A 24,604-nucleotide genomic window follows, 5' to 3' on the forward strand; every position below is an offset into this window, starting at 1 on the left:
AATCACGATAAACATACTATACAACACGTGTCCATATCTTCAAATATCAAGTAAACATTTATTGTACTCGCAATGGCATTTTTTTATAAGAAATGGTCGACCGATCGTGTAAATGATAGAGGAGTGATTGTGTAGTTCGGCAAATATTGATAGTACTGTATTTGCTGGCAAAATATTCGTTTGAATAACATATATATAAATGATAAAAGATTCGACATACGAAGAGTGGAAACTATTTTTATATTCTGCGAAACTTTAATTCTATATTGAAACGATTATTAATTGAACGAAAGTACACGGTTACAGGTTATCAATATCACAACGTAAAATATAAATGATTTAATAACGTTAACGACAAGGAAACAATTTCAATGGAATCTTACAAACATTAAGAGAAAGATTGGAGAGAATTGTGAAACCACAAGATGATTACGTTCTTTTATACCATTGAAATGTACATATGTTTCAAACGTTCATTCAAATATCGGTATAACGAGCAGTATGAATTTATGTGACGGTCTGATACTTCTATCAGCGTTGTCCAAGCGAAGCGTAAGCCCTTTGGGCATCTCTCGCTTGTTCTCGTCGTCAGGGAAACCACATGATGCTAAACAAGCGATCATGACACTGCATTATGTCGACGTTCCGCTGATTAGCTGTCACGAGACTTTAGCGTTGCTTTTGTTAACAACGTAATATCGCGCGAAGAAAATTGTCAGGGAGGAAAGTAGATTCTCAGAAATAATTAGTGTTCAATTTGTTATAAAATTATTAAATTCCACGACTACGATGACAATTAGAATGTTTCAAAGAATGAAAAATAAAATTATTATCTGGCATTTGTTATTTTAATTTACCATATTTTCTTTCCCAAGACGAAGACTTCTGTTCGAAATCCAACCGCTTGAACGAACAAATGAATGAACAGCGAATCCGATAGATTTCATTAACTGGAAATGTTCTACTTAAGATTTCACGAATTCCAATCAGGTCAAATACAATTACTCGACGTTACGTAGGAGTTGATGTGTCGAGATCGAGGCACGATCAAGGAGATTAAGCAGAAGCACGTGTAGCGAAGACCGCTAATTGGCAATCCGCATTTAGCTCGCGCATCAAATCGTGGTACGGGATAATGTTCGCTTTGTGACGCTCCCTATTATAACCCAGCAATAGTAGGTCATTAGAGAGATAACGGTAGCTTAATGGCATTTTGCGGTAACACTACGGAGCTTGCTACTGTCACGGGCCATCCATCCATCCGTTCAAATCGAATAAGTCGACGAAAAACATTTTCAATGTTTGCAATCAATTAATAATCTTAGTTGTCGAAACGGTTGGCGATATTTTCATGCGGTTTCCGCGAACGGCGATTTGCGCAGCATTTGCTACGTCTCGTTCGACGTTTCGTACATCCGGCGTGTTTGCTGCGGTTTATTTGCCTTGTTTCCGTGCGGGAATCGAGTGACGTTCGTTTTTTATGTGCAGTGTTTTTTCCGTGAAAAACAGAGCTTTTGCAAAACGATAATCAAAACTCTGTGCTTCGCATGCTGAGTTCCTCCTCTGCGAAAAATCCTGGATCAGTTTTTTTCGAGTCTCGGTGCATTTCACAAAAGAAATCGAATTGCCACGAGGAAAAAAACAGGAGAATAAAACATCATGAAACAAAGCACGAGAAACTCATGATTGGTTATGCGAAATGGTAATAGAAGCGCACGATTATTGTCCAACTTTATTCGACCGTTTTCCCGCACATGAATTACAAGCGCGTTTATACTTTAAAGGTAAATCATCCGAGTAAAATCGATCTGAAAACGTTTACGGACAGATAGATCTCTTGTTTCGAAAATCAGGAATAAAACAGCACTGGAGTCCAGGCGGTGTCTCGGTTGTTTCAAGCGTCGAACATGAATTCCCAACAGGCAGAGTTGTACGATCCGTCTCGAAATTCAATTTACCCACGTAATTCGGCGTAATCTTGACGAAGATCCCACGGGTTGTGCGCTTAATCGCTCACGAAACGATGTCGAACGTGTTGCGCTGCAGCGCGAGATCTTCGCAGGATGAATGCATAAAGAACGGGACGCAGAACAATGCATTTTAATGAAACGTGTCCCGATACTATCATGTAAGAAAACCACAATATGGAGAATCCATATTAAAACGCTTTCATGTCAAAAACAGAAGTGCGAAAAACAAAGTTACGATATTGTATTATATATAGCAAAATGAAAGACGCGTTAGAACTAAAAATTGAAATGCAAGTTAAGAGTGACAATAAAGGATTAAATTGTTTATCGATACGGTCATTTTAGCGGGCAATTAACTTTTTCCACTGTCGAGCCCTTTTGCTTCCAATAATCTCCACGAGCGTTGTTTGCTCGAATCACACGATACTTCGCTTTTATCGCGCTTTCGATTCAAAGAAACTTCGTTATCGATACTAATTCCATTCGAATGACTTTCCTCCCTGACTAATAACATAATTGTTATGAGTTCACTAGCTGCGGTTGCATATCGACTTCGGCGTTATGCTCGGAAACGGCAGCCTTTTATATTTATAACTTGACATTTAAACGTCTGGCAGGAATATCGAAGTTTCTTAGTTATTAGAATTACTCGCGAACGTAACTGGCATTTGAGACATGCAGACCACGCAAATTGGTAAGCTTTGCTGTCTACGTTCACCCGTTCGTACTTTATTACACGCTGTACAAATTGAATGCAATTTAATATGTACTCGCGGCAATCTATCGGCTTCTTACAGAAATTTATCGATCGTGTAAACAGTAAAGATTAGTCAGTGCTATTATTGCTTTGATGAGAACGCGTAATGGAATGTGATCCTTAGAACGGAGAGTAGCGTATTTTACTCAGAAACAATTCTTTTTTAATATTTTATATCAGACAAATTCTTAAATTTTTCTTATACCATTGATTGTTTATTATATCATATCCATTGAAAATTTTAATTAAATTTCTCAAAAGGATTACAAACGCCAGATACCTTATAGAATATCCACTACTCATATATCTTCATAAGTTATATGTTTCATTGTATCGTTGGAAAGCCAATGCAGTCGCTGTTTCCCTATAACGTTTCGATATAATATTCATTTATAACAGATCGATATAATATTAATTACACTGAAGCCTGATCAATTTCCTATAACACTTGCACGATTCTCCTCAACTTGAAACTTTCACGGTAGCTGTCAATTACGCTAGAGTAATAAATGTGTTGAATTAAATTCCGATATCACCGGTTACCACTCAACCTTTTTCTTCAAAAGAAGAAAAGGAAGTTAAGAAAAGACTATGGTTAAATTTCGAATACGCAATACCCATCTAAATTCCAACACGAGCCACCAAAATTCCTCTAACTTCAGTAGCGAATTACGTTCAGTGGTGAAACGCGTTTCAATCGCGTTGAAACTCGATCTCTCAGCTGGACGGCTTCGTTAGCTCAATAGAAAACAATTTTATACATATCGTCAAGGTTTTAATTAATACCGACATGGAAGTAATTACGACTTTATAAACGAAGTATTTGATTTTCCGGATAGTTTGAGTTTACCTTTCGTTTTTTAAAATACCGTAATGTCGATTAAATTTATTGTTAAATTCATGTCCCAGCAAATTAATTTCATGAAAGGACATTCTCGCGTTAAATAGAGAAAAACAAAGCTTCAATTTCAGTCTGTTTTTGGAAAACACGAGTTATTGACCCGAGCTAATGGACTCCTGAGTATACATTTATGTATAAATGTTTGTTCGAAAACTGTTTGTGCTTGAAACCGAGATCGTTTCTCTGGAAGAAACGCGTGTAATTGAACAGTCCTTTGTAACAAGCTTTTATTTGGAAAAAGCTCGCGGATGAAATTGCCCGAACATATTTAAATTCCAATAAAATTTATTAAAAAGTAAAAAGAGAAGAAAATCAGAAAATTTGAAGATGATCGGTTTTTAATATTTTCTTTCTATTCATTTACAATTCGATACGAACACTGTTCGCTTTGTGAGACCTAAAGCCAAACCATACCGGCTGCATAAAAGCCATGCTCCTGTTAACGTAGTCAGATTTTTGAACACTCCAAACGGTCGAACGAGTTTCAGTATCAACCTGAAGAGGTTTCGGTATATGTTCCCAAAGAGACTAATATTTTTCGATTTTCACAATTGCTCTTGAAACACACCGTACACGCGATGAAGTTGAATTTTCCAACTAATTTTCAGCGAAATATATACCAATTTCTATTTGTTTCAGTTCAATTTACTTTTTTCGTTTAAATGAACTAGAAAACATTGTTCAATTATTTCCGTCTACTTCAATAAGAATATTCCTTTTAATTTTATCGAAATAAACGATAACAACAAAATTGAATGGAAAAACTTTGTCTATAAATTCTCACGTCATATGTCAAGTTTGATTTCTCCTGATCCATTAATCAAGTTTTCATAATTGTTCACCTGTGATGGTAAAATCACTTGTGATCGAAAGGAAGAAGACGAACGATAAATCATGCAATGACGCTCGTTATACTATGACGTAAAAGTGTGCACAGAATATTCTACGCTTACTTCTCCCTTGTTTCGTTCAATGATTCAACGGACGTGAAATCAACAGTATAGCGTTTCCTTCTTCGGTGTTTCACTATTCTTTTTTGCATCCTTCATGAATTCTTAAAATTTCATAAAGCTATGTATATGCAAAATAAAAAGCGCAAGGAATAACAACGCGTAAAACACGCAGAATGATCATGACTCGGAAAGTAATTACGAGATTAATAAGCTAAATTCATCGAAAACTTCAGCTCGGAAGTAGCAAAGCTCGAGCACGATAATACGACGAAAAAACTTGAAATAACAAGTGTCAAAAATCAGAAGAATAAAGATCAAAGTTCAGAAAAGCAAAACGAGAATTCGAAAAGTTCCTCCTCCTCCTCTGCTATTTAAACGCTGTATCATTCGGTGCAACTTAATCAAAATCATAAATCGTCTTGTAACGCTCATTACGTAATCACGAGACGTAGACGTTGCACTATTTCTCTCTCTCTTTCTTTCCTTCTTATCCCACTTCACAGTGATTCAGAGGATGCGGAATTCACGAGGACTTCCTCCTTCACCTTCTTTCCTTCGTGAGCCATTGAAAATTCTACGCGCACAGTGCTTCAAGTGCCTTCTGCCTCTCTCTTCCTTTCTTTTCCTCCTCCCCCTCCCTCCCTCTCTCTTTCTCTCTCTCTCTCTCTTTCTGCGAATGACATCCTGCAACGATCAACACGATAAAGTCCGGTGGGTAAATGAATAAATAATTCCGCGCCAACCCCATCCGCCCCTTTAGTTTTTCGTTCCGCGCGGACTTCTTAAATAAAAGTCTCGTACTATCAACGATCGACGAGGAGCATTAACGCGACGGGGCGACGACTTGATTTATTATGGAACTTCGTGCTACGAACTTGCTTCGCGTGTGCCGCGCGTTCAAATAGAAACGCCAGTGATTTATAATCTTCTTCGGTATAACAGTTCCTACTGTTAACAGTGTATGAACAAATTTATGAGACAGTTTCTTTTATTCGTTCATTTTTTTTTAACACGACGGATAATGTTAACACAATTAGAATTTGTTTCTCAATGAATCATTCACACAGAGATTCTCGGGTGAGAAACGAATAAATTTTCAGATCAAATGCAAATCAAACACCCTTTTCGGACAATTTTTCTACAATTCGAATAACGGTAAATCCGCTGGAAAGATCTTGCCGATGCAACGGTTCGTAGCTGAATATCCGCGTCCATACATTTTACGCGTGTCAAATGAAACTTGACTTTTATTTATCCCACGGTCGTGACTATTTTATATGGCTTCCTCGTTGCAATCTATATTCGTCACGAACGGAGTGTGCTCAAAAAATAGTACCGGGCAATATCGAGACAAATACGTTGGACTCGAAAAAGCGTATTGGTTAATGCTTTCCTGAAACGGATCGATATATTTCACGAAACATCCAAAAATGTTGAGAGACATAGTACTTCTAGCCTCGCGTCGATTATCGTCACATTTATGCGTTAATAATGCTACATCGTAGACTAATTGTGTTACTTGTTATCTGTTTCAGAAACAAAAAAAAAATTGTTCCATTTTTATTTCATAGTTGTTATACTTTAAAAAAGTTTTAATATGAAGAATATAAGTATCAGCTATCCCTTGTAAAAATATACCGTGACACTTCGTGTATATCATAAAGTTTAATGGGTTTTGTTCTCAACACGCGTATATGAACGGAATATCTGCGTCTGCCTATTGACTGACTTATACTACTGCGGAATATAAACTACCTTTGAAAAATCTTGGGTGATAAATTACCTTTCAACGGTATGACGGATTTGTTTACTCGTCGCTGCATCACATCTGATACTGATTAACATTTAAATAACGGGATTATTAAAGTTTATAATTAAAATCCGATTAAATATGGAATTTTGTACGAAACGTTTAATTATTGGATTTCTATGCTTCAAACTTGTCATTTCACAAAATTATACTTTTGCAATAGATGCTATATTTTACTTTCTATAAATAATTATTTCAGCAATTAATAAATAATATAATTTAACAAATTCCCACTGAAACTTTTACACGTCGGAACATATCAGCTGTCTCAGCTTCAGTTTCTCTGGAAACGTAAATCTAAAAGCATAATGGACAGTTTAAACCTGGATTCAGAGTAAACTAAGTTGCTCACCTTTTAACGCCACTGATTGAAATTAAATAGATTAATTACGATCGTCAGAGAGTGTTCTCGAAAGAGATCATAGGACGACAAAATCAAATTGCCGTGTTGTATAAAAAAATAAACGGATAAATAAATATTACTTAAAAAAAATCTAGTTGAAATATCGTGTAAATTTATTTTTGGACCAATTTTGATCAAAATTTAAATTTCGAAATCAAAATAAAAAAAAATATACGTGATAAAATCATCCAACTTCGAAGATTAAAAAAAAAAACGCTGGTTTTGCAACATGATTTGTCAAGAGTATTAAATTTTACGACGATCAGAGATGTACCATATTGATTTGTCGAACTTTATCTCGAACTAAATTAATTAGGATCGTTGTTGGTTAGACTATATCGAACACAGATTTATCGACTTTTTCTTGAATACAAATTTGATCAATTAACTTTTACGATCCGTTAATGTTATTATTTTAATTAATTTATTTTGACTTTACTTAACTTTTCTATTTCGAATAATGTTAGTGTACCTCGTTTGCTACTTCGATTAAATTACTGCTCCAGTATTTCAATAATTTCCGAACAGGTTTATTGATAGTTGCCTCGCACGTGACGTGATAATGCTCCATTTCAACCGAATGCTCCTGAATGCACTTGATCGCGATTGACGAACAACAGGGTTCATCAAAATCTCGTTGTTGTCGTCATGAAACTGCTCTTCTATGCGATATTTTCCAGCAGTCCTCCAAATTTTCTGTTGCAAACGATTTCCATTTATGACTTTGTTGTGGTTTAATAGAGAATCAACATGACATATAATACGTAGAACCTGATTGGAGCGACTATTGAACATTTTGATGTTTAACTGCTCGGAGAAGTGGCGTTTAATTGCTTCAGAAGACAGATTTTACGGAATTTTGTGAAACGAAATTTCGAGTAATTTGTTCCTTTTAATTTCTCGAATCTGTTCCTTTTAATTTCTCGAATCTGTTTCTTTCAATTTCGAATATCGCCAATTGAATTTGATTCCCACGAATTTAAATTTTTTATATGACTAATTCTAGTTAATTTCTCTGATTTCAAGCACAAATGTAAATAATTAAAAGTTACACTTATTCAAATTGATATTTGAACGTATTCAATTATTTTCAAAATTCAATCAAGTTTGACATACAACAGTTTGAACAATTCTAAGCTTTCGATGGTTTGTTAAATTAATTAAATGATAAACATACTTATTTTCGGCAAAACCAGTAAAATTTTAGTCACAAATTTTATTGTATCGCGCTTTCTGTATCAAAACATCCGAATAAAATGTGTTTCTATTATTAGTAATTATAAAAAGGAAAATGTTCCTCGCGAGTTGAAAAACATTCTGTCCTAAAAAGGTAACTCGGACATCAAAAGCCATTTGTACGGTATAAACTCCTCTTAACCATAATTTCATCTGACTCAACGCGATATTTGCAGCGTCTTTCTCCGCTAACCTATTCACACGCTTCTCTTCGATAGCACGCGAAAAGAATTAGATCACTTCACGGTTAATCTTTTGATTAATTTCCTACTGTCAATTTAATCTACACGTGATCGATTCTCTCCGGATAGACGCGATATGATCGGACGGATCGTAGATATATCGTAGATATTTACGCAAGCATATCGAGAGAGTCACGCACAACTCGTCTCCTTGAGATGAAAATTAATCATCAACGTCGAAGCGATCAGACGTTTTTGGCTTGTCGTATGCCACGTTTCGAGCAGACGAATGTTTATAAAACGACGATTTGTTTACTCGATGTTGAACTTTGAAACAATCGTATTTCTGTTAAATTGTTTATTCCGTCCATGTTTGAATGGTAGTTCATATTAAATTAGTCTAGTCGAAATGGTAAGTTTCAATGAACGTGATGGTTTTAATGAATCAGAGTGACGTCAATTGTAGCGACGAATGAAAAATAGGATGGATGGACTATATATATCCAGCTAAGTTATTTATGAATTTTAATTAAGGCTTGAAAGATTCGATGATGCTTCGGGACGATTTCGAGGATTATAAATTTTATTTTTAGATTATTTTTACGGGAATATTTAAATTAATATCAAGTTGGAATGCTCGTAGAATACACACAAAGCACGAATTTTATAAAAATATGCGAAATATACCAGGGAATATTTTCCCAGACTCGCTGGTTTCGAGTTTTACAATTTTTCGAAGCTTTTTCAACCTTCGAAACTTTTAAATTTGAGTTTTGCAATTTTTATCGTATGTGACAAAAATTTCATTGCAGAAAAATACGTATGTGAAACGAATCCTGAAATATACTACAAATATCTCTAAATAATAAATAATCCTTCATAACCAAACTGAGTCCAAACAAAAGGCCCCCATTCAATCACCTCACATCGAATTTCTATTTCTGTTGAAACAATTATCAAATATCTGATTTTTAAATATCGTGTAACATAGTATAAATATCGATAGAAGAGTTAAAAAATTATCTGCAAGAGATTCAAGAGAAGAGATATCGCTTGGCTCTGGTTTGTGTACGAAGGATTAATTATTATTAATAAATATTCATGGTATTCGAAGTTTCGTAATATACGATAGAAATTCCGATATTCGAATCCAGAATTTCCGAAGATTAAAATTCTTCAGATGGTTAATAATCACCAGCGGCATTTAATTGTCTTATTTTTGGTTCCTACCGATAACGTTAGTTCGATTATGCACGATGGCCTAGATATCAATTTCCCATAATGTCAAAAAAAAAAAAAAAAAAAAAAGAAAAAAGAAAAAGGGAGAAAAAAGTATGAAAAACGAAATAGAGAATGCCATGTAACTTTTTCCTTCGTTGTTCGCGATTCTTCGTCATAAATATCGGCTGGCGTAGAAATCGATCGAGCAGTTTATCGTTCTTTCACCTATCCCCTTGATGCCCAGAATCAAATCGCGGCTCGAGACAGCAAAAGAGGTTGGACAGTCGGTCGTAAAGGGGCAAAGAAAGAAGATGCACCAGGCATAAGTCGTAAAGAGAACGGCAATTTCTATTGACTCACCAGATGTTGAGGAACTTTTCTCGCACCTTCCGCTTCATGCTGTCGCTCTTCCGACGATACTGCAATCTGCGGCAGGAATCCGCGTAGAGAGGCTCTGGAAGCTGTTTGTAGAAACCTGAAAGTGACAGCGGTCTGGAGATTGAACCGGAAAACGTTCGACGTCCATAAGCCCCAACGGGGCCAACCGCGTTTCTGATTGATTGGAACGCTATTTCAGGACGATTTTACGCTCCGCATGCCGTCACTTATTGTAAGCTAGTCGACTAATTACTTCGATTGGAATTCAGACGGTAATTCGACTCGATTCGTGTCGTATCTCCTCTCGTCGAAAAAGAAACTCATCGAAATCGCAGAGTTCCGCGAGAAAACGAAAGAGAAAGCACAAAGGAAAATAGCCTTGGTCGATGAAATCTGGGAATAAAAGTTTCGTCAGTGTCGGCGAATTGGGAACTTGGAAGCTTCTGAAAACGCGAAACCTGTGGATCATCTTATCGCGAGCAAATTAAGAAAGTTGTGGTGCGCGGACTGAAAATTCCGCGGTGTATATCAAGATTCCGGGTATTTAATTTTAGTTATTTTAGCATTTAAGTTGACGTTTTAAACTCTTTGCTTTTATATTATATGGCTAATTATAAAGTTTATTCTCCGTCGCGATACGTTTTCACGTTTCATAAGGAAAAAATAACGAACAACGAATGTTTTATAATAAATACAAAACGCTACTTTACGAAAACTAGATTGGATTGATTTACGCCGCTATAATTTTCAACCCTTCGTGTAATGGATATTTTCCTAACAAAATTTGAAATGTGTTGAACAGAAATTTCAATAGCTCTAGCGTATTGCTTTCATTTCCAGAAAAAGAAACAAGCATGGACGGGCATCGTTTTTATTACGAACCTTTCGATTATATAATTGGAACAAATACGAAGGAAAGAGAATCAAGTGAAAAATGGGAAGAGAGGGAATAAGAACGTGGAGCGGGGAAAAAGAGAGGGAGAAGGGAAAATTTTGGGGCCAAGCTCGTTGGTAGCCTGGTCATAGGGAAACCTTGTATCTATATACGCGTTTGGCTAGAAATTGAAGATAGGAATAGCTGCGACGGTTCCTTGCATGGGCAAATATTTATTCAGCGGTAGGCGTATTCGGCCGATGCGATGTACTGTTTATCTGCGCGTATATCCATCGTCCCTGGCAAATCGGTTGCGTTAAAATGATTCTTCGATTGGACGCAAATGGCCGGAAATTTTTCTAAACGATCGCCTGCAACGGTATCCATTTCGTCGAGAAAAATTTACGAAAAATAACGAGGGCAATTGTTGCGAAAAGATCGAACAATCGAAGGAAACCCAACAGGGCGGAAAACAACGATTTCTCACCTCGAAACGAGTTTTCTATCTTCTCTTTTCCCTCTTCTCTTCTCTATTTTTATTTCTTTTATTACGGAGGAGAGAAAGATGCGTTGCGGAAAACACTTCCGACATTTTACGATTCGTCAAAGAGGACGAAGAAACGGAGAAGAAGAAAACGGCGAAGGGACGAGCTGAAAACGAAAAGCTTCGAAACGCTTCGACTCGCCGCTGTTTACTTCGGCTCCGTCCTTTATTTTCCGGTTCACAACTTTGGCCAGATGTGCAATTTTGCGCGCGGCTGATGTTTGCGTGGCACGATCGGCTAGATTAAATTATACATAAAAGAGAGAATGATTCACTTTTATTCCGTGATATTCCATTTCAATTTCTGAACAATTTTATATTGGCTTCAAAGCACCGAACAATGGTCGATTGGACAAAGAGAAAAGGAAATAAATCGTAGAAGATAAAATAAATAGAATGGTAGGAGCGTAGAAAGCTCGGCATCTTTTGAAAATACGCTTTCAATAGCATTTTAAGAAGATTATCCGTTTCTCTGTCTCTCTGATACAAGAAATGGTAGAATTTTTGCTCCATCCTATCACTTTTAAACGTTAGCTTTTTATATTTTCAATTATTTCATTCTATTTTCTTTTTATTGCCAGCTTCGTTTCAGATGTTTCGAAACTTTTAGAATTACACGCTTAATTTGCCATTCCTTAAGCATAGAAAATGGAAAAATTGTCCGTGTCTTTTTTTTAATTCAGAAGAATACAAACAATTATATTTATTTCGATGATATTAAACATAATAACAATATAATAATAATATCCGCGACTTGACGGATCGTTTTATCTGGATAGATCTTCCGAGGGTTGATTTCACACGCAATGAACGATGTTATAAAGTACGGCCGATCTTTTAAAAAATCTGTACATTTTTACGAACGAAAGAATATTCGTGTAATGTAAAACTTACTCAGCCAACTGAGTTGTTCGTTGTGCTCCAACTTGTTCTTGAAACTGTCGACCTGCCGCTTTAGTTCGCGAAGAGCATACGATGGCGACGCGTTCAGAGCTTCTTGGTGCTCCCGAAGTTGCTGTTCCAAGGCCGCCACACGTCTCTCAAGAGCCCACAGCACTTCCGCCTCGATCACCCCAGACGAGGCCGGATGTGCTCCGACGATCTTGAAAACAGGAAATATACTCTTTATAGCCACATTCAAACTTCCATCAACCGTACATCGAGTTTATCGTGCAATAGCACGAAACTTTTCTTCTTGTAATCTAGATATAAAATATATCGTCGCCTCGAAGGGACTATATTCCTGTCGTTCTTTTATCGGTGTCGCCATTTTTCTCGTTTACGGGAAGATGGATGGGAATTAAGTTTGATCGGTCTGCTTACAGAAATATTGGAAATAATCCGTTAATAATCGTGTCATTTAAATATTAATAAGTAATTGTTTAAAGGATTATTACGATATGTATGTAAATATGTAAATGTTTGTATATGTATATTTAATATTAATATTTAATTTGTAATATTTAATATTTCTACTATTTATTTGATTAAACGTTTGAAAGTTGATGATCGTTCATAATCGATATTAATTGAAATAAATAGTACATTAAGAGGGACATAACATGATAGAGATATTGCAATGTAATAAATGCACTTTAGCGGGTTGGTCGGAATAAAGTGGTGCTCGATGAACGAGCGAAACACTCATCCATGAGACAATTTGTCGAATCTAGGGAAGATTTCGCTTGAATTGACTCGAATTGAGAGCAGCGGAATCGTGAAATTTTAAGTCTCGAATTGTCTATCCACCGATCGCCGTATCTTCTCGAACGGAACGATAAAAACGTTTCGACACAATGAGACCCGAATAAAGGGATCGAAATTGAGAGGCTCTGACGAACCAAACTTCGTTTCCTCTCGTTCTTTTTAAACTAAATATTAACATAAAACGTATTTCTTATTAAACTAGAATTCTTCGAAATACTTTCCTAATCCGCGTTGTTTTATTAATTGAAGTTATTCATTTTTCCAATAACTTTGATTAAGTTAGAATGGAGGAAGGAATTTTTCGTCGAAGCGTTGCAATTGAAGAGAAGTTTTTCAATTCGATTCTAAACGACCATCGCCCGATGTTAAAAGGAAAGTACCCAGAAGAAGAAACGGCAAATTACATAATTTAGCGAGAAACGCAGAGAAAAGATTTGGAAAAGTAGGATCGAGTCGAAATGGCCGAGACAGCTGTGTAAGATAGCTGGATCGTTACCTGAAGAACATAGGGAGAGTCGGGTGTGTTCGCCGGCAAATTAGCCGAAATGTTCAACAGCTTGTCCTCTTTGCGAAGCTTCACGATGTCCAGAGGGCCAGCCTCTGCTGCATTTCTAAAGAGTTCTGTAACAGAAAACCATCTTATTAAAACTCCTATTACCGGAGACAGAAATTTTTAACTATGTCACGGTACGAGTAAATATTCTGAAATTTCAATATTTCATTGTTTCAACGTTGAACGTGAAAAGCATAAAGTTTTACATCGATGTTCGATCATTTCGAATTATTTTTCGGTAAATAAATTTGGCAAATATATCGCAATATTCCGATGTATTTGCAATTTTAACGTAGTGCTAACGAAGTTTGTAAAAGCTTAATACGTTTGAGCGCAGCGTGTCGCGTACGTACGTTCGAATATAGTTTGCTGATTAAATTTGTAAACGGGCGAAATATTTTTGGATTCAATCAAGTATACGTAACATAATAGAGTTATGCCAGCAAATATCTATTGTCTGTCATAAAAAAAAAAAAAAAAAAAAAAAAAAAAGGAACGATCATTTCGACTATTAAATCTCTACCTGGGATAAACCATCTTCCGTGCATTTGACAGATTCACGGAGAAACAAATAGCGCGGCGTTAAAAAATTCTACGGGAAACCATACTAACCGGCCGTGAATTCATTATTCAAATGGCACGGCTCGAAGCGTTATATCCTTTCGGTGATATCGAGCGTAACGACATTTTATAAGTGCATGTTTTATTCATCGTGGACGCGGGCTGCACAGTTGCGCGTAACTCGACCTAACGCGTGCATTATGTCGACGCAATTACGGATACAATGCCGGAATGAGCACTGTCACGCGTTCGTTTCCATCCACTTTCCCCGAAAGGCTGTTTATTGTTCGTGGCAGTGTGATACTCGGCCCGTTCGTCGCAGACGGAAATAGACCCACGCGAGTTGTTTGTACAACGCCACGCGTTGCAAATCTGTCCTGGACCACAGATGATTTACTGCCAGGTTTTCTGTCTGTAGCCATCCCTTTGTTTCGAAACTTGAGCAAAGAAACAGAAGCACGAGAAAAGTTGCGGATACAGTTATTTTCTGTTCGGTACGTGTGATTTTTCTTGCTTCAAAATAATTATTATTAACGATTATTCAATCATAAGCGTTCAGATGGCCATTGTGTACGTCAACGATACCAATAGACAATCAACGGCCATTAAAGCTGCCAAAATCCTTCCATCATCTTAAATCGACCGATCAATCCGCTCCACTGAAAGCTTCCGATACTCTCGATTCTATGGAACTCGGCCAAGCGTATACTTACTATCGAGGGATCCGCTAATCTCGTAACACCTAACCACAGAGATTAATATCAATAGAATTAACCGGTTCCGTGTGCCGAACCTCGGACAACTTGTTCGTAGCAACATCGTTGAATTTCATAAATTTAACATAGAACGAACCGACGAATCTTGATTAACTAACATCAACGGCTAGCAACCGGTGCATAAATCACATGCCGGAGCAAATGAAATTACCATTTAACAACATGACACCGGCGTTTCTTAGTTTCACGAGACACTGCTTTCAGAATCGTGAGCTAAAGCATCGGCCAACTAAAACGCTCATGCATACACGGAGACAGAAACTGAAAAATATCCTCGTCTCTGTATTATAGAGGATTAACACGTTTGCCAATGACTAATGGGCAGCGAGAGAACGCGGCCTCGACGACAATTAATCATCGGTTTCGTAGGTGTGCGCGTTCTAATGTAGATTTATACCGTGCAATAAACCGATACGCAACGCGCTTCGTTTTCAGTTGCAAATAATAAGCAACGATTATCGAGCGACAGGGGCAACTGAATAATTGCTCGCGAGCTCTATCGCTGAACAAGCGGATAATCGACTTGTCGAGTTTAAACGGCACGATTCTACTCCTCCGTGAAATTACCCCCGGAAGACGCGTTTCGAAGTTGCTTCGTAATTCAAGTGTGCAAAATTTGTTGCGTAAAAGAAACTTCACGCGCAGTCTGTGTGTTTTGCGCTACGACAGAGATTGCTTCAGGTGATGATAAATGTTTCTTGTTTCGAATTGCAGTTCCTGTTGAGTCAATATAGCGTGTAAAATGTTGATCTAAAGTGGAAGTTGAGAGAGAAATCGTTGATTTATTGGATATTAAGATCCGTAATTGGAAAGACAGATAAATATAATTTAACCGCGTTCGGTTTATTAAAGGCAGAGATATATTTTGACATTATCCAGTTTATTAAAACCGGAGTTGCTTCGTAATTCAAGTGTGAGAATTTTCTTGCCTAGAACGAAATTCACATGCAATTTGTGTATTTTATAACGCGGCAAACATTAATTCTCGGCATGATAAACGAATTTTAACGTTCCTAGAAACAACAACTAGACTTGCTATTCGTGTCCTGTTAATGTATCGGATAAATGTTGCATCAACGTACAGGTTGAAAAGTCGTTGAAAGTTATCGGACATCTTTCTCTCTACGATGTATTTAAACTTCCCATGGGAAAGTTACGTTGTGAAACGATTAAGCAAAGAATCATGCTTTTTTTTTATTAAAAAAATATCCAGTCTGTACCAATTAATTATACGCGCTATTGTACATTAAATATAAAAATCCTACTTGAAATCTATTTATATGCTAGAGAACACACGAATTTTACGATTTCGTTAGATTCTACTTTCACGCGAAATTATTAAACTCTAGCGAGGAAGCTGTGAAGTATGCAAAGTGCATGCTATTTGACGTTAAAGTGTCTAATGCTACTATCGCAAAGAAGGTAAAGAGCAAGAAGTCGTGTAGCTTTCAGATGGCGACAAAAAAAGACAAGAGCGTTAATGGTATCCGGCAGTTGCTTAAAAAACAGAAAGAACGGTAAAAGTTTCCCCGTCGTCGTTCCAGTTATCGATTCGACAAAACGCGAGCTTAATCTCCCTCGTGTTCCGCAAGAAGATTCATGATTCCCCATGAAAAATGAGTTTCCTAGCGAATATCGTATAAAGATCATTTATAAAATTCAGCTGTTGCTCTTTCCGTTCTTACGAAAGACTGACGTTCGTTTCACGAACATAAGCAGGAATATTAAAAAAAACACACCACCTGCCGATTTTAATTAAACTTCTATGGCGCGAATTTTCCGAAGCACGTTCAAACGACGTAATGAAATGTTACATGAAACAGATGGGTGTCTTTGCTTCGGAAATTTTGTCCCTTCCAGGACAGCACGTGTTATACATTAATTTTCATCTACGACTAAAACATTTACGGAGAAGTGAGAAATATTTTTAGTTTAAAATGTGCGAGTCAAATTATTTCTAATTTTATGTTCTTACAAGTTTAAAAAAGATATTAAGGCAGTACGATATCTGCTTTATTAGATTTAATTTTTATTCATTCATATAACTGTATCAGCGTGAAATAAATCAAAATTTATTTTCATTTTCTATGATATACATATATATATAATAATTGGCAATAAATTAATAAATTATAAATTATTTATATTTGTATATAAAAATAATAAATAAATAATTTAATAAATAAATATAAATTATTTAATTTGTTGTAATAAATTATTTATATTTGTTAATTATTTTAAAATATAAGTTGCTGCAGTAAAGCAAGATTTACCGCCTCGAGCGAACCTTGTGCACAGCATGCTTACACGAGCTAATTAGTAAGAATTCTTTGTAAAGAAAACCTCCGGTTTACATTTTCCAGAAATTACGCCCTTCCACCTTTCTTGAAAACTTCTGCCTCGTAACTTCTAATTACAGGAACGATCGACATCAACGAAAGCAATTAATCGAAGAAGCCGATGAGAGAGGTACGTTTATCAATAATTCATTCTCTTATCTTTCCTTCGCATTCATTCGACAATTTACGCTTATCATGGAAAAGGAGAAATTGTATACCGTGTCTCTCTTTTGATGCGCGAAAGAATGTAAATAATACATTCCAAGAAAGTCATTTTTCAACAAATATTCTCATAATCTTTTTCCCCAAACTACTCTTCCATATAAATCCGTATAAATAGCATTTAATCTAATTTCAGAAAACGTATAAATCAACAGCGATTAGATGAAATCTGATTCTAAGAATAAAAAATACATTTTCCAACGAATGCTGTTCTTCAAGCAATTCTTATTATTCTAATTAACGCGCACAAAAGAAGAACCAAAAAGAAACAGGAAGAGAAACGTCAAAAGAAGAGATAAAAACAGGAAAAAATGGAAAAGGAAAATAATATAAAAGTTACGATCAAGCTGTTTTGATGAAATTTCCTTTCGCATTGTATGAACTCAACAAATTCCAATGAAAAAAGTAGAATTTTAAAAACAGCACCCCCTTTAAAAAATTAAAGGGCGCAGTAATCTGTTATGATCGTCGAAACTCAAACGAAAAAATACTTATCGACGGCGAGATGACAATGGAATGAGAAAAAAATTTCAGCTATATTTTATTTCAACTTTCACCCTCGTTCGATCCAGCAATTTGAAAAACGTCATAGAAAATGCTTCTGTGTTCTCAACGATCGTAAAAGCGCTCTCTTTACGGCGAATCGTTCCGGTTATTCGTTCCGTGAAAAAAAGCAACCCCTTGTTAGAGGGGAACAATACCCTGACTGCAATGGGGAAAACATGGAAAACGGCTTATCTCGTTGTTCGATGTTATGGAGACACATCGCGTTACGAGGAAATTTTAGATAAAAACCATGCATATCGAAGAATCATATTGAATTATTAGAACCTTGGGACAATGTAAATCTTTTCTAAACAGTTCCAAGTATTTTCCGGTATAATTGTAAAAATCCGTACTTGGTACTTCAGACAATAAGGCACACGCGATGCGAATGAAATAACGAATTTACAATAAAACGGTTAAAAGCGATGAAAATAATTAAATATCAGAAGATATCCCGAGGGGGAAAAAACGCATGGTAAAACGGAAGAAAATTTCAAGATTCGTGTTGTTCCAATATACATAAACTTCCTGTACACTTGTTCTAAATACGCGAGGAGCAACGTAGTGCACAGAGTCCGCACGGAATACGAGAACACGATACGAGTTGTAGCTCGCGTACCCACGCCCACGCGTGCATCTGAATGGAGATCGCTAATTAAACTGAAATTGTTCATAGCGTGGCGCGAACAATATTTATGACGCGACTATTCTCTTCCGGATTGAAAGCCAAGTCTAAAAACAGAAATCATATTATACCAGCGTCGTGATGAAAGTATATTTTAACAAAAAATACTCCTTTCAACGTGTGCATAACAAACGAATGGAATCTCGAAATTAATCATCAACTAATCCGCAATCGTGAGTACCCAATTTCCATCTTTTTCGGCTGATTAACCCAAATGTTTTCAGAATGCTATACGAGAGAGAATAACGGTATTCCGTGTATTCGACAATCCGACTATATAAAAATCACACGAAATAATAAAAAAGAATTTAGTTTGTAATAGCTGAATATCTTCTTTTTATGTTAGAAACGTGGAACTGAGAAATTCGGCTGATTGTGATTATTACTGTGACTGCGAAGGAATTTTAATGTTAATACAATATAATAATGTTAATGTTAATGTTAGGGGCGTGTAACGAATCTTCGATTGGATTAGTCATTGTTGTTATATAATATAGATGATATTTACTGGTACAAATATGATTATTATAGAACTTGACAAATAACCGTTAGATACTCGAGATCCTAATGACTATGATCTTAGGTTCAATAACGAATGCACGGTCAATGGGATAGTAAATGCGCTTTCTTCCAAAGTCTAATTCAAAGTCCACAGTATAAGTAGAACTCAATTTACTCCTCTCAGTCCAAGTGGAAGTGCCCTCTTCTCTGTACCTCTCTGTACCCCTTGGATCAACTATACTTTTAAGGAGAGCTATACAACTACTCCATACCTCTGTTAGGTAAAAATGTCTATCCCGTGACCGTGGCTACGTTTAGCGATCCGATGTGTCATTTCGAGGCCAAGCCTACTGTCAAATCTCGAGCAAACATAATCGGATTAAATCATAGACAGCTACTTCTAAGTTTTACTATTTAAGTTGCATTATACAGCCATAATAAAAAGTCTAGACTAAAGTACTGGGGATCTTCCCAAAAATTCCAAAAGAAAGGCCTCGATGTTCTTTCATCCCCGACATATATATAGTAAATAATAAAATAGTAATAAATACTAAATAATTCGGATACTTATGAACAGTGGACCATTTGTCTATAATTTTATTTTGATATTGAAATTGCTTTATACAACAATCTTTTTACCCTTCTATAAATACTACGATGAAAATTCTCACAAATTTCAAGAAATTTCATCGTTCAATTATCGCTGTCATGAATTTGATAAGTCGTCCCTTCTCGTAAATTTACGTGACAATGTCCCCATTTCTTCACGATCTGGAATGCTTGTCCCATGGGTATATAAAACCCTCCGGGCCAGTGAAAAGGGGTGGAATGAACGATTCGCGGAAACGATAGAAACAGTGACCGGTTTATTAGTTGTTGGCCAGCCTGCTGGCGATTCTGTTAAAATTTCCCGGACAAGCCATCAAAGGATACCTCTGTGCGTACCCGGTTGAATCGAGTTGATTAACTTTTTTGAGACTGTGTTTCTTTGACAGCTGGACATTCCTGAAATTCATCGGTTGATATTCAAAACGTCACGGGGAAAAATTAGATAGATATTTGTCGCTTACGATTTATGAATTATCGCAATCTTTCATTCTTTCACGCGAATGTTAACTTTTTAACTTAACAATATATAAATTTGTTTCTCCGAGTGAAATAAAAGATATCTGTTTCTTTCAATCGTATCAAATAGATTAAAATATGAAAAAAGATTAAAATCACTGTTTTCGTAATTATGAAGTAACAATAAAAAAGATACTATAGGAAGTGGATTATCTTAAAATAATCGATTTACAAAGAAATAATAGTTTCTATATGATCGTTGGCAATAAATGACTATTAAATTACATTCCATGGCATTTTAATACATAATGATAGATGGTTATTCTTATTTAACTGAGCGTAATAGCTTTTTTATCTAAGCTTTCGTCTCTCTAAAGTAGATTTAAATCTTCTACTAAAGAGATTTCTCACGTGACAGTGAAATATCTGTCGTCGATAAAATTTATCGTTGCAAATCTACAATACATTTCTCTTCCACTCGATAAATTGCTTTTAACGTTCGAGTACATACTACACACGTATGTCCATAAATTTTCTACTCTACGTATATATTCGTATCTTCAAACTCTTTTCCAACTATACGACAATATTTTTAAGCAAAACACCACCCCATCGATCAACGTAACGCACATTTTAATTTTCTCTTCCCATATAAACTTTTTAAACGCTACGTATACCTGATTCGACGCCCAATTAATTCATTTCTATGCCCAATAAGAGATTGAAAGAATATAGTATGCCATGCTGAGTTACCGCCTAAACGGCCCTCGAAGCCCCATAATAGAGCATTGTACGAAGTCACGTCACGTCACGTTCGAAGTTAAAGCAATTTGGACACAGGAAAGTTTTCCAAATGAGAAAAGCGACCGACCATACTGTCGATTACACTTGTCGAAATTACCAAGCCAAATATTAGCTGGAGCAGCGACGTCGGGAATAATAGAGTCTTAAGTTTGAATAGTGGGGAGGATAGCGAGCAATGGTCGAAGGTGGAGGAGATGGTGTGCGCTGGACAAACTATAAAAATCGTCCCGGTCGGCTTTTATTGAACGCGGCATGCGCGATCGTTTGCCGAGTAAATTCTTTTAATTGAGCGCGGAGGTGGGGCTGTTCGTAGAATCGTCGCGGAACCCTTTTCGCTTTGGACTTTACAGATACGACCGATCGTTTCGAGCCTCGATCACCACTGAAAGTAACGGCGGCGTCGTTTACTTTTCTATTCGAAGGTTACAGAGGAAGAACGCGACGAGTTAGATAAGTTAAAATTCGGTATCGAGCACGGTACGTTTAAAATACGCGAATGCTTGCGGCTGGCCAGAAACAACCCGGCGAAATAATTCCCAATACAACTTATTTAAACTTGTTTTGACCAGTTGTAATTCGAATTTGCTATTGCATCGGTAGAATTGCATTCCTAAAACTTTGAAAGCCTGTGTTCCTTTTTGCGAACGTAGCTTTGCGAACGCTCTCCTCGGGGTTAAGCGACTTAGGAAGTGGTTTGCGATCCTCCGCAATAAAGGAACATCCACTAACCTGCATATAAATTCTCCTCCATTCAGTTTTCCTTCGACAATCACATTTCATATTGAAAGAACGGAAGAAAGAAAGAAAGGAAGGGAAAAGAGAAAACATTTCGCGTTGTGTGCCTCTTTTCAATATTTTTGAGAGCCTGTTCTCGAGTACTCGAGATTTATTCGACCACACGCAAAGTACGGAAGATAAGGTAAGGGAGAAGAAATGCGGAAGAGAGCGTTTCCGAACGAATCGTCGATTCCATAAATTATTGGCCATCCTTTAACCATCCACCCACCCAATGCCTATGAAACAACGAACGAACGTCGAATTACCGATCGACGACGTCGTGCACATGCCTGTGTAGAAACGATGCAAAGCACGCGAGTCGATGATTCACCTGAAACGAGGTTAAATTGCTCTAAAAACGAACGTTCTCGTCGTTCGTCGGAATGGGTCTCGCTCGACGCCACTCGCCATATTTAATAAAGCTATCGCAGAAAAATATCTCAGCTCCATCTTCGACCCTCTGCCCGCTCCTAGCTAACCACCACCACCCCAGTTGCCTCGTGGCGTTGACGAACAGAGCTCGAGAAACTTATGTTACACCGATGGAAATCAAAGTGGTCTTCCTACCTTCTCTCTTTCGCTCGACTGCTTGCACGATTGAACGCGCGAGAGGTTTTGCGCGAGCGACAGATCTTCTCGGCTTGGTTTGTCCAGGCTCACACGACGCGGCTCCGTACGAAACGAAACGAACGTGGTGGCACATATACAGAACGAAAGAAGGGGGAGAGCTATCTTCCGACCGTCCATTGGCTCTAATAGGATAATGAAACGTGAATCATGGATGTACGGCGGACGATTATATTTTTATTGTGACCCACGCTCAATTTATTCATTATTTTGTTGAGGCCAATATCATTGGTACGAGGTGTAGGAAGCCATTGCGGTCGGAAAGCATCGCTCGAGAGTTCCTACGGGTCCCGGTGCTACTATTACTTTTTATTATACGTCGACGAATTAGAAAATAAACGTATAGATGGATTGGCTACATCCTCCGTGTACGCTTAACGACCCTGTAATTAGCCAACACTACAGAGAAACTGTGCCGTCGTACGTCGATCTCACCGATTTCATTCAAATTAATCGGTCGTTGTGCCAGATGGTGAAAAGTAAAAATTGTGCTTATCGTGATCCTCGAATCGAGATTTGACGAAATTCGGGAAATGATAATTTTGTTCGTGACCGAGGAATATCGACAAGCTTGGTAAAATTCACACGAACGACTAATGCAGGACCCAAGTCGAGTAACTGATCGATGTCTTGTGGTTCAATCGCGTAACTATGTTTATACACTGAGGCAGTGCATGAAAAGTTCACTTCGTTAAGACACATGGAGATAGCATGCATTAATTACGTATAAAGTTATACGAAATTGATGACCGAGACGTCAACTTCTCCTCCCAGAATCTGTCAGGAAGCAGCGTAAATGAAGAGGGTCACCTAATCTGATAATAACATCGCATTATGCTTTGGATTTCTGAAACGATTCTAAAACTCGAAGCATTTTTATAACGTGTTTGAACTATTAAAATGTGGTGCAAGATATTTTCCATTTCTTCTCTCGATTCACGAAAAATATACAAAAATCCTGTTCCCGAGAACATCATCGATCAAAAGTTTGTTGAACGATTTCAAGTTAAAATTTCGTTTCCTGTAAATCTTTTTTTAGGATGCTTAAATTCCACGTGGACTTGAAACATCCTGACCGCAGGTAAAATCCAGTACGACGCGCAATCATTGTCGATTTTCGCTCGAAGCGCGAACTAACTTTCCACGATTCTGACCGGAAATCGAGTGCACCGAAATTGTCGACAGTCGAGAGCTTGCTTCCGGGACTTTCCAATGGACTAGACTGTCACACTGCAAAATCGACTTACCGATTACTTCGTTTTTATAAAAATACGAATACAGTCCATAGAGGTGTTTGAAGAGCATAGTAAAACGTTGTATAAATATTATTTCAATTACTTCAATTATTACGATTATCATCCTTATTACTACAATTATTTCAATTAATTAATCTATACGTAATATACCTAAGTATACCTATATCAGAGATCAGTAGTTTTCTTGTTAAATCTCGTTTTCCAAGAAACATATTTTTACTCCTACGAAGAACGATTTTTATACAGTTTCCATAAAATTTCTCTTAGATATTTCTTTCGATGCGTCGCCGTTATTGAACGACATTTCTAGATTCAAAATGGTTGATGGCTTAGTTTTTATGTTATTTTAAAATATTGTAATACCCATTTGTCTAAAAGTAGAAAGATTTGTGAGCGACGCGTGAACACGTTGATGAGGAAATAAAAATTCCAGGAATACGTGCACAGCTTCTGAGAGCTAAGGTTTAAGATATCTACGAACACGAGCGGTATGTGGAAACTTGGAGGAGGAAAGTTTAGAAAGAGACTTAAGAAGGAAACTTTATAACCACGGTATGAAAGCTTTAGACTTTGGATATACTATAACTGTTTTTACTCCTGGTTTATTTCTTTAAAGGCTACCTAACTTTTCGAACGGTTCTGTGGAAAAGACACAACCTCTATCGAGATAAAATAAAATAAAGTCGTTACTATCGGACGAAGCATAATCTAAATTTTCGAAGCAAACTTTTTCTCATCCATTTTGACGTAACGGTTCGTTCTTAGTTCGTTCCCTCTATTTTATCTAACGTATGAATAATTTACTACGACCATTGCCACGAGCGCGTAAATCTATTTGATTCTGTCGCACTTAAACGCCGTAATTATATTTACGACTGTCTGGACGAGTTTAATCGCCAGCAAGCAAGAAACAAAATTAATATTCCAAGTAGGTTAAACTTTATGATTCTTCGTGG

The 24,604-nt window shown here is 36.9% G+C and overlaps 1 protein-coding gene across 5 annotated transcripts in view; it reads right to left on the reverse strand.

Annotated features, from left to right (window-relative positions):
- LOC100648878 overlaps nt 1-24,604 on the reverse strand; it is a 141,632-nt gene that overhangs the window by 11,342 nt on the left and 105,686 nt on the right. For 4 of the 5 annotated variants that reach the window (XM_012314829.3, XM_012314830.3, XM_020865886.2 and 1 more), the window contains 3 exons: nt 13,433-13,557; nt 12,124-12,331; nt 9,794-9,908 (listed from right to left, as the gene is read on the reverse strand). In XM_012314829.3, the coding sequence (XP_012170219.1) occupies nt 9,794-9,908; nt 12,124-12,331; nt 13,433-13,557 (448 nt within the window). Of the gene's footprint in view, nt 1-9,793; nt 9,909-12,123; nt 12,332-13,432; nt 13,558-22,332; nt 22,484-24,604 lie in introns of those variants that run through there. The other variant, XM_048410990.1, reaches the window with a different exon arrangement.

The sequence above is a fragment of the Bombus terrestris genome, chromosome 12 (assembly GCF_910591885.1).
Source record: "Bombus terrestris chromosome 12, iyBomTerr1.2, whole genome shotgun sequence".
In the NCBI taxonomy this organism is placed as follows: domain Eukaryota; kingdom Metazoa; phylum Arthropoda; class Insecta; order Hymenoptera; family Apidae; genus Bombus; species Bombus terrestris.